This window comes from Physeter macrocephalus, chromosome 20 (assembly GCF_002837175.3).
Source record: "Physeter macrocephalus isolate SW-GA chromosome 20, ASM283717v5, whole genome shotgun sequence".
NCBI classification, from domain to species: Eukaryota; Metazoa; Chordata; class Mammalia; order Artiodactyla; family Physeteridae; genus Physeter; species Physeter macrocephalus.
The window spans coordinates 84,807,608-84,822,246 of NC_041233.1; the positions used below are offsets into that span (position 1 = coordinate 84,807,608).

Sequence of the window (14,639 nt, forward strand, 5' to 3'; positions counted from 1 at the left end):
GTCTGGCAGGCTTGGCAGGGTGGAAGAAGAGGGCAGAGGCGGGTCAAGGTGGCTCAGTCTCCATCCTGGGGAATGCGCCCTGCAGCCCCACACCAGCCCCTGGGAGGAAAGACCAGAGCCCATGCAAGTTGGCAGGGCCTGCAGCCCAGCAGCTCACGGGCACAAAACAGGCCCGAGACTCCCGCCAAGGCCAACGCCCCTACACGGCACAATAAGTTAACAAGTCCAACACCGGTGATGTGGCTGCAGGTCTAGACGCAGAAAACTCACGTTGCTAGTAAACTGGGAGGGAAAGTGGGTTAGAATTCAGTATGTGGAATGCAGCCTCGGTTTTACATAAATAAACATACAGAAGGTGATTTTTGTGCACAAAGATAAGACATTTTAAAACATAAAGTCTACCAAAATAGTTCATTGATTTAAACAAACACAATAAAAATCCTAACGTATTTTTTTTTAATTTGAAGAAATGATTCTAAACAGTGATCATCCCCTAATTTTCTACATTAAAAATGTAGTTAAGTTTTTCAAAATTGGTCAACTCTTTTCTTTTTCTTTCTTTTTTTTTCTTCTACTGAATTTGCCAGTTGATTTGACAAAGTGGAATAAATGTCAGATGCTGAATTTTCTTTCTCTGGCCTATGAATTTGGCTGCTGGTGATTCATTGCCACTGGGGCTGCTCAGACAAACCTCCTGCTCAGGGGTGAGACCTGCACCAGATCAGGCACTCTGCCACGGAGACTGTCAGCACATAATTGATGTTGCCTTACGTAAATCCTACCCCAAACAAACCCATGTAAACAGGACCGTATTCCTTCTTGTCCAACCAGTGTCAAAGGGAGGACAGGCCATCACCCCATGTTCTGACATGTGGGTTGGTGGAGCTCCCCTGGATGCCGAGTTTACTGACATTGGTGCAGGTGTCAGTCGCCAGTGTTGGCAGAGCCCAGGCGTGGCCAGGTGGGTGCCTGGATGGAGCGGCAAACACTGAAGGGATCAGCCTTTGAAATGAAGGCCAACAGCAGCTAATAATAAACTAATATCTAGGGCCAGAGGAAAAGGAAGGTGGTATTGGTTGGCTGGTCACCCTCCTTCGCGAGGATGCGTTATAAAAGCTCTGCCTCTCCCCAGGAGTGTCCGCACGAGCCGGCAGATCCCCGGGAGGCACCATGGCTGCCCTGGGCATCACGGTCGCCCTGCTGGTGTGGACGGCCACCCTGCTGCTCCTCTCCATCTGGAGACACATCTACAGCAACTGGCAGCTGCCCCCTGGCCCTTTTCCACTACCCATCGTTGGGAACATTTTCCAGTTGGAAATTAAGAATATTCCCAAATCCTTCACCAGGGTAAGAGAAATATTGTTGATTTGAGGGAGGAGCATTCAGGAATTAGTTGTAATATGTGTGCATTCAATTCACTCTCAGACAAATTGTAATTCAGTACCAGCTTGTTATGAATTAGCTGAATTACCAGTAGCACCCAAGAGTGATATTCAAAATATTTAGCTAGTGTTACAGCTTGGGTATGGAGCTCAGTGGGCCTTGGCCATGGCTGGCCCCAAAGGCCCTTGCTCGAGCAAAGCGTTAACTGCCGTGCTGTCGTTGGGTGGCTTGGCCAGGGCAGCGTGACCCGCGCTGCTGCTGTTTGCCACTGGGATGCAAGGAGGGACACGCATTGAGACCAGACGCACACTAGCTGCGTGTCAACCTGCAGCTCTCCGTAGACGCCAAAGAACAGGGGGAAAAGCGAAGTGCTTCACCCCCCGCACCACCACATCCCACTACGAATGTTGTGAACAGTGAATGAGCTAACAAATCTAAAAACGAAATGTGTTAATGAGTCTATTAATTGAGTTAGTAAAAGAACGCCACAGGGCACAGAGCCGCTCTGAAAGGCGTCGACGAGCTTCCGGCAGAGAGGAAGACCTGCTCGTGGACCTCCGAACAGTATGGCTCCGGGGCCTCCAGCAGCGTCCTGGGGTCCGGGACCTTGACTGGGGACAGCAGACCGGGGGAGGGGGGGGGTCGGGGGGGCGGATATGGGCAAAGGGGCCTCAGGGGGAACAAGAGGAATCGGCCCTCCCAGTTACTTGCTCCCCGGAGGGAGGGCAGCTACGCACACCCAGGTGCGCCGTTCGCTGGATGCGCTCCCGGCAGAAGCAGCCTCTGGGGAGGTCTTCCCCAGATCCCTCTGGGTTCTCCTGGTCAACAACAGCGACCTTGGGGGGCACCTTAAAGCGAGGCATCTTCCCCAAGTCCGCGGTGGCTCACTCCCCGGCCTGGTGGTCTCCGCAGCTGGCAGAGCGTTTCGGCCCGGTGTTCACCCTGTACCTGGGCTCACGGCGCTTCGTGGTCCTGCACGGCTACGAGGCCGTGAAGGAGGCCCTGCTCGACTACAGGAATGAGTTTTCTGGCAGAGGAGAAACCCCCGCGTTCCAGGTGCACCAGGACAAAGGTGCGTCCTACTGGGGGGCGGTGCGTGTGGGGCGGGGGAAGTTGTTGGGGGGAGGTACCGAAATAACGGTAACAACATGCTAAAGACAGAAAGGTGAAGCGATCCGCAGACAACTCAGGTGAAGGTTGGGGCATTCACTCACTCGGTCATTGCTCTGCGCCTTTTGATGGACCCAGAGTAGACAAGAGCTGGAGCACCCACCCTCCGACCAGCAGGACAGATGTGTTCATAGAGAAATAGGAGAGAGGGAGCTGCTTCTGACGGCCGGGCCGGGCCTCCCACCCCCCGCAGACCTTCCCGCCTGCCTGGGCCCTCAGTCCCCCTGGGAGCTCTTTGCACTCACAGCTTCAACTACTCGTGGGTGTTGGGGCTCCATCCACCGAGGGCCCCTCACCTACGATGGGCACCCGCTTCTCCATCGACGGGGTCTCCCGATGTCCTACCTGGGGCTGTTCTTAGACCAGGAAGGGGGTGTTGAGACTTCCCGGTGACCCCGTCTCCCCAGCCTCACCTCTTTCCTCTGCCCCTCCCCCCTCCGGTGTCTCCAGAGCCCCGAGTTCCCCTCCTGCAGGCGGAGGAGGCCTGGGCGGGGCAGGGGTGGGGTGGGGTCTAACTGGTATTTATCTGAGTGTTTTCCAGACTCCTGACTTCAGACTCCATCTTCCGCGTCTCCAAGGAGGTCCTGGAGCCTGGGCGGGGGCGCCCCGGGGGCGCCCCTCCCCCACCTCTCAACTCTGAAAGCTCCCTGCCCCACCTTCTGTCCTCCAACCTCACCTGCTTGTCCTTTATCATTTGCTCACTGGTGTTTGAGATCCAAAGCAGACGAGAAGGAAACGGTGTCCCACCAACCCAGCAAAACTTGGAAGCCTCTAGCTCTTCCTGAGTCAACTTTGGTGATGAGCCTCTAGAAAACTTTTATTCATTTTATGTAGAATTTTCAAATTGACGTGCTTACAGTTGTATACGGGCTTCTTGCCTTATTTTTCCAGTCTACATTTCCGAGGTTATATCCTGCCACAACCAATGGCATTTGATTGTCCCTCTTAGATATTGTGGGTGGGTTTGTTATTGGGGGAGGCTCGAAGCAAAATTAACCACCCTAATCTTTGTCATTAACACAAGAGGAGACTTACTGGAGGAGAGCCCCAGGAGAGCAGGCGTTCTGGGATCGAGGAGCTCCATCCTGGCTCTGGGGACCCTTTATCTGCCAGCCCTGGTCCAAGTCATGGGCCCCGGAGAGCAGTCAGGCAGGGGCCAGCATCCACATCCTGCAGGTGGGACACAAGGGGCTTGCCCGCCTCCTGCCTGAGGGCTCCAAAGTGCTGTTTTTATATGTCCCACGCGGCCCAGGGCTGACCCTGAACCTCAGCCAGGCCCTGGACCAGGGCTGCATTTGGCCCGCAGGAACAATGATGTGAACGTTGGCCATTACCGTAGTGTGGAGCAGCGGCTGCGCGTTAAGGTGCCGAGGGCGCTGCACCCATCCTTTCAGTCAATCTTCACGAAGCTCTGGGAGAGCAGATTTGTTGCCCCATTTCAGCCTGTTTGGATCCCAAACGATGGCGCGCCTCTGGGTTCTGTCTCTTCCTCTCTCCGTCTCTGTGTCTCTCTGACTCAGTCTCTTTCGCTCTCCAGCTCTGTCTGTGTCTTTCTGTCTCTGTCTCTCTCTGTCTCTTCTCACATTTTTCTGTATCTTCCATCTTTTCTTTCTACACGGTTCTTGCCAGAACGTTTTAAAATTACCTGCTTCTCGGCCCCTCCCTCCTCAGCCACCTCTCCTCCTCCTCACGTGCCGTTCAGGGTGGCCCCCCAGCGTCTCTCCTCCTGCCTTCCCTCTGGCTTCTCTGGTCCTCAGGGCTAGGGGCACAGCCTCTGCTCTGTCCTCTGGCCTCCTCAGCACACACTCCCTGGTCCCTGACACCCTTGCTTGTCCCCGCCCCGTGTCCTGGGTCAGTAACTTGGAAGGCTGGAGCTGCCCGAGGCCTGGCCGGGCTGATGGCACGGACACCGCGAGTTTGGAGCATCCCTCCCCGAGGTTCCCTCTTGGGCTGCCGGGCCACGTACCCAGCATCCACTTGGCCCGTTATGCAATGTCCCACAGGAATCGGCACCAGGACACCTGAACACAGGACCCTGAGCTCAGTGTCACCTGTGCTTCTAACCTGGAGAACGGCACCTGTAAATGGGTCTCCTCGGTGCCCACACACCCATCAGTGGGCATGCGGTGTCCATCCCCGGGCTTGACTCCATGGCAGCCTCCTTGGGTCACATCCCTCTCCCCCCACCCCCGCCTTGTGCTTCCCCTGCAGGCCGTCCAGGTGTCCCTTCGGGGTAGAATGAAGCCCTCCTTGGCTACACCTCTCAGGTCCGGCCAGACTTCCTTCTGGAATGTCCGGGGCCATGGCTTTCCTCAGGCCTCCACAGGCAGGAGGGAACCAGATCAAGATCTTCCCGGATCCGGAGGTCTCCGTGGTCCGGGGGCCCTGTGACCTCAGAGTTCAGTAAGGACTTGCTGTGAAGCCACAGAGTGCGAGCTGAGGTGTCTATGGTGTGAGGGTAAAAAATCCTTGGAAACAGAATGGCTTCGAGGAAATTAGTCAGTAAACAGGAAAGAGGCGGAGGTTTTTCTCAGTGGTCAGGTGTGGTTTCCCTCCTGTGGGGAGGACACAAGGCCGAGTGGGGAAAGCAAGGAGGCTGGTGGTTGCAGAGCTTACAGGGACAACGGAGGAAGCCAGCCGACCCCAGCGGCTTCTCTGCAAACCCAAGCGTGTGTCGCCGCGCTCCTCAGCGCGGCCCGAGTCCCTCGCGCGCAGAGCGGAGCGTAGGTGCCCACCAGCCCTGCTCCTCTCTCTCCCGAGAGGGGGGTCTGCAGTGACAGCTGCTGCTCCGTCTTCCTTAGGGATTATCTTCAACAATGGGCCGACCTGGCAGGACACCCGGCGGTTCTCCCTGACCGCCCTCCGTGACCTCGGGATGGGGAAAGGGCGCAACGAGCAGCGGATCCAGGGGGAGGCCCAGCTCCTGCTGGCGGCGCTCCGGAAGACCCGTGGTGCGTACAGCGCGGCCTGGGCCGCGTGGGCCCTGACGAGCCAGGCACCCCCTGCCAGCGCACACGCGCCGCGTCACAAGCCGCTTCCTCGCTAACCCAGGGAGCGGGCGTGGTCATCGAGGGTGGAGCTGGTGTGTCCCGAATAACTGACAAGTGAAGAAACCCCGAGTGGTTCGCACACTCGCCGCCTCCCGAGAGTCCTCACGGTCCCAGGGTGGCTCTTCACAAGCGCTGGACATGGCCCTCCTGCCACACCCACGAGCGAAGCGCCCTGATGGCTCCCCTGTTTTCCAGGGCAGCCCTTCGACCCCACCTTTGTCATCGGCTTCGCGCCCTACAACGTCATCTCCGACATCCTCTTCCACAGACGCGTTGACTACGATGACAAGACGGCTCTGAGCATGCTGAACCTGTTCAATGAGAACTTCTACCTGCTCAGTACCCCCTGGATCCAGGTGAAGCACTTTCCTCCCTCTTGCCTGGTCTGCACCCGGCTTCAGTCGAGGGTTTACAGCAGGGAAACGATAAGGAGGGGCACTTGTGTGTGTGGACACACAGGCACACAAGACTAGAGAGCCTGAACGCTCCTTCCGGACACTTCCATGGGGCCCGCCGTCCCGTCTTGCTAACCTCAGGACACTTACCGTTTCACTCTTTAAAATCAGTCCTCACCAGCCACACGGTACCTCTGCCTATGTGCTCACATTCCCAGCACAGAACTCGCACGACCTCGTAGAGTGGTGCCCAGAAAGATACTTTCAGCCAAAATATTCTAAATAAGACAATAGTGACAGCCACAAATTCAGGTTTGGAGAAGGTTGTCAGCCTAGTACACCAGATGCTATTGCATCCAGGAAAAAAAAAAAAAAAAAAAATATATATATATATAGTAAGAAAATTCTCTCCCTCCCTCACTCTCTCTCTAGCTTTATAATAATTTCCTATTGCATCCAGAAAAAAAAAAAAAAAAATATATATATATATATATATATATATATATAGTAAGAAAATTCTCTCCCTCCCTCACTCTCTCTCTAGCTTTATAATAATTTCTCAGGCTACATACGTTACCTGCCTGGAAGCCATAGAAAACTAATGAAAAATGTGTCTGAAATAAAAGACTATGCTCTAGAAGGAGTGAAGGACCACCAGAAGTCACTGGAGCCCAGCTGCCCCCGAGACTTCACTGACACCATGCTGATGGAAATGGAGAAGGTACCCTCACAGCTCGCAGCTTCCAGACCAGGCGGAGCCGAGCATTCGGCCATTATGAGATGGGTTTGCGGGGGCAGGGTGCATTTTTCGGATTTATATTATGACCTGCACTGCGGGGCCCACACTGCCCACATTGTGTACATCTGATGCTCTTAGTTTTATACAAATCCACTGGCTTGAGCGTGACCACCACATGTCGACACGCAGCCAGCCTGCCTGGCCGCCGTACGCTCCACTGTACTGTCCACTGTGCCCGCCAACAGCATGGCCTTTCTTGGGGAAGCCATCAGGGGGCTGTGGGACTGGGTGCGTGGGACCCTCTCGTTGGCTCCCTCCAGCCCAGCCTCTTGACCACTTCTGATCAGCTGACTAATGAGCACATCTCACCTGGGGAGAGCCCCTCAGTGTTCCTCGCCAGCACGTAACCCCCACATCGTGCATGAACTCAAGGGGGCCCGGGCCTTCCCCGCACCACCTCTCTGGCACCCCTCTGGGTCGCCCACCCAGGTCAGTCAAGCTTCTTTTCTTTCCTTGGCATCACATGTGGCTCTAGAGCCACACATGAGCTCCACACCTGGTTTCCTGGAAGGCTGCCCTGGGTGTCTGAGAGTCTCCTCCATCAGTTGGGCCTCCTCCCACCCTATGCCCAGCTCTCCTGTGACTTCCCTGCCTCCTGGGACCTAAGGCAGCGGCCGTGGGGCAGAATGAGGCCGAGGGCAGCCCTGCAGAAGCCCCACAGCTCAGCCCTGAGCTGCTGGAGGTCATGGCACAGAGCCAGGGAGAGCCCCAGCCCCAGGAGGGCCCTCGGTGCCATAGAAGGCGCACGGACCCCACAGCCAGGTGAGGGCACAGTCCTGCCCGTGGTCGGTTTTCTGGGAGCCTCTGTTCCCTAGCCTTGCAATGGAGACGATGGTGTCTGTGCAGGATGGGCCCCCTGTGGAGCTGGCAGGGCTACCAGGTGCTCTTCCGCTGAGGGACACAGGGTCTCCTTCTCATCCACCTGAAGACCTCCCTGTATTGAGGCCCTATCTCTCACATTGCAGGAAAAACACAGTACAGACCCTGTGTACACCTTGGACAACATTGCTGTGACCGTGGCTGACCTGCTCTTTGCAGGAACAGAGACCACCAACACCACCCTGAGATACGGGCTCCTGATTCTCATGAAATACCCAGAGGTCGAAGGTAGGACAAGTAACAGGCAAGGACACCGGACCATGTGGCCGTCGCACCTGCACGGTCAGCCCGGAGCATTTAGGCTTCAGCTTCCCATCGGCAAAACGGGGACTGGCACTGCTTGTTAACCCTTGCAGCAGTGACACTGGGATCGCCGGACGGATGCTTTAGGGGAAGTGTTCTTGTACATGACAGGCCCCGGCACTCAGCCCTCCCACACCCACTGACAAACCCCAGATTGCAGGAAGAAAGCCCAGTGGAGAAACGCCATGCTGTCCGCATCCACTCCAGGCCATGATCTATGTATGACAGAGAAAAAATGTGCACGTCGCCCCTGAGTCAGACCCAGCCTTCCAGGCAGAGCTGAGAGGGAGGAGGGGGCAGGGGCAAGGCCTCCTCGCATGTCTCACCCAACTAGAAGAGTGGGGATCAGAGGAGGAACCCCAGGAAAAGCACTGCGAGTCTGCCTGCTGCCCTGGACCGGGCCTTCCCTCCCAGGGCTCCTCCCCAGCACTGGACCAGGTGGGACCCAGGGTGGATCAGGCATGGCTCTGGGGGCCGCATGCACAGAGCACCAGGCACTAGAATCACCCACACGGGCCAGTGGAGGCGATGCGGGCAACACCATATGTCAACAGGCCAATCAGCGCCAACCTCCAAGGAAAGAGGAGGTAAAGGAGCCATCGCCTGGGGCCAGGGTGCCCTCCCCGGCAGTGCTCAGGCCTGGAGCCCCCGCCCTTCACTGGGCTGGGCACAGAGCTGGGGTGGGGGGGTTCCCACTGCAAGGAGCTCCTCACCACCTGAGCCATGCTGGCTGCTGCTAATGATGATAATTTGGCTCCTGCTGTGTGCCAGGTATGGGGATTAGCCTTTAATACACTGTATTCTTGAGGGCTGATGGAAAGGGCATGAAGTTATTTCCCCTAGGAATGTGTATATGTGACCTGTCCAGGATCAGACCTGGTCCGACTCCAAAGCCTTTGCTTTTCTACCTGACAGAAAGGTGAGGCGAAGGAGCCGAAAGTCCAGGGAGTGAAGGCTCCACGGGTCTGTGGCAGTTCTGGGGGAGCTTCTGACCACTCTGTACTAGGGGAGCCGCAGACTCCAAGCCTGTTTTAATTATGGATTATGAGGAATTTCCAATACAGAGAAAAAGACAGAAAGTAAATATGACTGACACCCACACATCCATTGCCAAATTTAACATGTGTTGACATTTTTCAGTACTGGCTCAGAGCTCTTGGAAAGAAAGCAGGTTGCAGAGCCAGCCCAGGCCCCTCCTCGCCTCCCTGCCTTCCACCCGCCCCAAACTCCACAGTATCCCTGGACTGCTGTGTGAGATCCCTGTGCATGAGGGATCTTATATTTACCATCTAGTAAATATCAGCATGCCATCCATCTTGTTACACGTGTTTAAAATTGTTACTCGGTTACCATACTGCAGGAGCTTTGCAGTTCACTGAACAGATTACAAGGCCCACAGGCAACCTCAAACCCAGAGAGGCCAAGCAACTGCCAAAGGCTGCTCAGGAGCACACCGTGCATGTCAGTTTCCATTCTCCATTCGCCTCCATACTCCTAACAAGCCTGCAACAAACCAGCCTGGGCTAACTATTAACACAGAGTTTCCCTCCAACTAGAGATCCCCAAGACCCTTTCTTATTCTCTACTCCTGGCATGAAGACCAGAACGGGACTAGCCATGATCAGTTAAGGTAATGGAGGCCATAAATAAATAACTACATAAATGCTGTAGATGGTTCCTAACCTCACTGAGCCTAGTTCTTACTGACGCGTGCGGATGAATTATCCAATAATCCAAAGCTCCATAAGCATCTACTGGGATATGGATGGGAGCATGAATGTTGAGCCAGCCTGGAGTCATGCATTTATTCCATGCATATCTTGGCAGAGAAACTTCATGAAGAAATTGACAGGGTGATTGGGCCAAGCCGAATCCCTGCCATCAAGGACAGGCTGGATATGCCCTACCTGGATGCCGTGGTGCATGAGATTCAGCGATTCATCGACATCATTCCCTCCAACCTGTCCCACAAAGCAACCCGGGACACAGTGTTCAGAGGATACGTCATCCCCAAGGTCAGATGTAAGCCTGCAGTGCACCCCTGAGCACCACCCTGCAGATCAGCCGCCTGCCAGGGGACAGGACGGGGACCAAGGACACCTCCTCTTGGCAGATGCGGCTGAACGCTGGGGGCTGGGCCAGCATCCCTACCCTGCAGAGTGATGCTCCCCCAGCAGGCCTTGTGGGGACCTGGTGACCACAGAAATGGAGGTGATCTGGGAAAGGGGCTCCTCAGACGGTGCCTGGGGTTGAGGTGTGTTCCAGCAGCAGAAACAGACAACAGCAGTAACATCCAGCCCTGGATGAGTAGGTCAGAGGAGCTACTTCCCTGAAAAGATGAGAGCTCTCATTGCCATTTGGTCGTGACCCCCGCCTGCTCTCTGTCTGCCCTCAGGCGAACAACTTCCCCGGTTGGGAACATACCATCTTGTCTAACGTAAAATTCAACTGCTGGCTCCCAGGTCAAAGCCTGTGTTGTGTTAACTTGACCGACCAAGGCAGCCTCTGTTCCTTCCAGGGCACAGTCATAATTCCGACACTGGACTCCCTCTTGTATGACAGCCAAGAATTCCCTGAACCAGAGAAGTTTAAGCCAGAGCACTTTCTGAATGAAAACGGAAAGTTCAAGTACAGTGACCATTTCAAGCCATTTTCCGCAGGTAAGAAGAGGTCACGTGTAGCACCTTCCCTGGGGGTTGTCCCTAATTCCTGCTCTCTGTTCCACGTGTGATCAGCATCGTGCCCCTGATGTCTGTCCCCAACATGACCCAAATGTGTTCTTCCCTGTTCAGAGAGGTTAAATGACATCTTTTCACCAGAAGTCCTGGGAATGAGTTGAGATGAGTTCTTTTTTCCTTAGATACTTCACTTCATTCAGTGCTAAAACTCTTCATTTAATAGAACTTAGTGAAAATCTGTCAAAACTATATTACCTGACTCTCCATAATTTTAAACAAGGGTTACTAAGCAAATTTTAACGTTTGGTTACCTGGACTCATCATAGGACCATCTAACCTTTCCAGCCCTTGGCTGCCTTTCCAGGGCCTGCCCTTGGTGTAGGTATGATGGAAGATCTGTAACCAACTCGATAACTGTAACACCAACACGAGGGCTTTGGCTTCCACCTGGGGCCACTCTTCTTTCCTGTAGGACATCAGGCTGAGCACGGAGCAGAGCCCATTCTCCCAGCCTAACATAGCTTTATGCGGCTGAGTCCTGGTGGTTGAGGCTGTGTGAAGGCTGGTCCCTAAGCACACCTGTCGCTGATACTCTTACACCGAAATCCACTCTGGGCTCCCTTTCAACAGGCAGACGGGGGTCAATTCTGCTTAGGGTGGCCGTTGACGCACAGCCTCCTCCCACCCAGCTCTGCCCCTGCTGTCTCGCCCGGGGAGGTGTCTTAGTGTTGTTGTCACCTCCAGGAAAGCGGGTGTGTGTTGGAGAAGGCCTGGCTCGCATGGAACTGTTCCTGTTTCTGGCCTCCATCCTGCAGCACTTTAACTTGAAGTCGCTGGTAGACCCCAAGGATATCGACCTCAGCCCCATCGCAATTGGGTTTGCCAAGGTCCCCCCCCATTACAAACTCTGTGTCATTCCCCGCTCACAAGTGTGAGGCACACGTTCTCTGAAGACCGCGGGGCCCCTGATGCTGGCCTGGAGGCCTCCTGCTCCCCTGCGCCACCTCAGCAAGGCTAGCCAGGGCTCCACAGGGAACCAACTGGGCCAGAGAGGCTGCTTTCCAGGCCAAGCACATTCTTCAGATAGAATGTGAAACAAAGTCCATAAAAGATTGTGTCAAACTAATTAAAGTAATTAAAGCAAACTATGACTTAGTTTGGGTTGGAGTTCCTAGAAACCATGATAAGTAAGAACACATCAGTGTAGGTTAAACTAAACTCTTCTGCAAAAGTAGAGCTGCCCAGTCACCAGAGTCAGCATCTCCTGTAAAGGATTAACAGAAAGGGGTACAGACACTATTTTGCTGTTCGGAAAAAATAAAAATAATATACCTTTGGAGGATTAGTTAGCCATATCCTAGATGTATCCCCTGACATCTTTCCCTAGGATGTGAAGTTATTCCTTTGGGCTCACTAATAGCATTATCCTGTGCTATATTTTAAGATTAAAATATGTCTGAAAAGTCAGCACAGAGATCTCTTATTATCTCTTAAGTCTTTGTGCCTGGAAGGGGAACTTATAAGGATATGGGGACCCTAGTGCAGAATGTGGCAGAAACGAGGAAATCATTAATCAGCTCCGTGAACTAAACCTCAATGTTGTGAAACAGAAGAATAATTTGGGACGAGAACCCTGTTCCCACCCAGAGGGCACACACCAGGACACCCACTGTATGCCCAGACTTCCTGCTTTGACTTCCCCGTCAGTAAAATGGGCATGTCAGCAGCCCCTCTCCACAGCATAGAGTGTGAGGGCTGAACGGGTAAGATGCAGAGCTGTGGAACACTGTGCAGCATATAAGCCCCATGTTCCTTAGTAAAGTGAGTACGTTTTCACAGCCGGCAGTGCAGCATCTTCCAGCTCTCACTGACCCTCCTGCTTCTCACTTATAAGGTCCTGTGATAACATCGAGCTCACCCAGGTAACCCTGGAATCCCTCCCCTTCTCAGGATCCTTACGCTATCACATAGTCAAAGTCCCATCTACCATGTTAGGTAACATATTCACAGATTAGAAAGAAGGAAGGGGTGTTAGGTCCCAAGCAAATCCAAAACCTAACAGAGTAAATGACAAGACCTTAAAGCCTGAGAATGATCCTCTTTGGATCATTGAAAGTCAGGCCATACTTGCAGTTCATTTCATAAGCCAAGCATCCCCTGACATCAGACAAAAATTACAAAAACTAGAACAGGGCCCACAAACTCCACTCTCTGTCCTACTTGGCACGGCCTTTAAGATCTTCAGCGACCGGGAGGAAGTTTCCAGGAACAGGCGAGAACTAAGAGAGGAGGAAAAATTTAAGCGACACGCTCAACACATGGCCGTTGCCGATGCTCAGTCCTCCACGACAGGGACCTACAGGAATCCCCTCTCCTTCTCAGAGACCACCGCTGACCTGCTGCCAGTGCAGTCAGCAGGGGCACACTGTCAGGAAATGCTGCACCCTGCCACCCCATACCCCTGCCCTTACTGTCCCCAAAAGGGCCACTGGAAAAGGAGTTGTCCCTCCCGTCCTCAAGCGGGTAGGCCAACACCATGACCACCCAACATCCAGGGCATTTCGGGTCCCGGCCCCCTGGGCCAAAGTCAAGGCCAGTTTCCCCTGTCAGTGGTAAGTGACCATCAAAAGCAAGAAGCGGATTGTGCTCTGGATCTGGGGCTCCTGGATGCGGATGACTGAAGGTGCCTGGGGCTCAACCTCCGGGACCCTGTGTTCCCCATAAGACCGGAGGAGCCCTGGGTAACCCTGGATGCGGCAGGGGCTACTATCAGTGTCTGATTGACACTGGGGCTACTTATTCAGCTCTGACCTCCTTCTCTGGCCCCACTCGCCGTTCCTCGATCCTCCTAACAGGGATAGACGGACAACCCTCTTATGGCCATTTTACACCTCCCTTACCCTGTCTCTTGAAATACTTCATTCACACACTCTTTCCTAGTCCTCTTGGCCTGTCCTACACCTCTGTTAGGCTGGGACCTTCAAACAAAACTTAAAGCTACTTTATCATTTACACCAGTAAATATGGCCTTAATGGCCACCACGAAGACTACTCTAGCTAAAGACCCACCCCATCCCCAAGTTGTCCCTAACAGAACCACAATCTTTGGTTCCAACCCTCAAATATTAAGCAACAAGACTGCAAAAACTCAAGACACCTGAGGATTATGACATAGGGTGGAACCTTGCTATTCCTTCTTTCATCTGGGCTTATAACTTTTCCTCTCATCCCTCAAAGGTTGCTTGCCTCTCTCCTTTAGCTGGAATGACTTTAGCTACTACCTGTGAGGGCATAGAACATTCCCGCACCCATTTAGGAAAACCCTACTTCAACATCACTTTAGACATCTGCCTAGCCCCTACAAATCGCACCTATTTCCTTTGCGGATCCAATGCCTATTTATGCCTTCCAGCCAACTGGACAGGGACCTGCACCCTCGCATGCGTTATTCCTAATCTTCCCCTGATAAATGACAGCGTCCCACTCCCCTTATACTCAGTCACGTAAACAAAAGCGGGCAGCCCCCACTGTTATATCAGTCCTAGAGATTATCATTGGGAGAGACACACGCTCATCTGGACTGTTAAACTTTATTTTCACTGCCCGACAGCTCTTTCTTGAACTTACACAACAGACTGCCTACCCAGCAGCTCAAATTAACACTCTACAAGAACAAATAAATTCTCTAGCAGGAGTGGTTTTACAGAATAGGAGAGCTTTATACTTACCAACGGCTAAACAAGGTGGGACCTGTGCAATGTTAAAGGAGGATTGCTGTTTTTTTTTTGTCAACCAATTGGGCAAAATTCAAACTAAACTTCGGAATATTATCGAAAGAGCTAAAGGGTTTTATATGAAGGGAGCCTCAGAGGGATTCGACTGGTGGGATTTCAAGACTAATATCTGGTCCTGGTTCTCTTGGCTAACTCCTTTTCTAGGTCCTATAGCAGCCTTCCTACTTCTACTGATCTTCGGGCCATGC

At 53.5% G+C, this 14,639-nt stretch overlaps 1 protein-coding gene across 1 annotated transcript; it reads left to right on the forward strand.

Annotated features, from left to right (window-relative positions):
• The first annotated feature begins 1,170 nt into the window (after positions 1–1,170).
• LOC102993260 (cytochrome P450 2E1) lies at positions 1,171–11,592 on the forward strand. The gene is made up of 9 exons (XM_007101170.3): positions 1,171–1,347; positions 2,296–2,455; positions 5,355–5,504; positions 5,799–5,959; positions 6,543–6,719; positions 7,763–7,904; positions 9,807–9,994; positions 10,498–10,639; positions 11,402–11,592. The coding sequence occupies exons 1-9, from the start codon at positions 1,171–1,173 to the stop codon at positions 11,590–11,592; spliced, it is 1,488 nt and encodes a 495-aa protein (XP_007101232.2).
• The last annotated feature ends 3,047 nt before the right edge of the window (positions 11,593–14,639 follow it).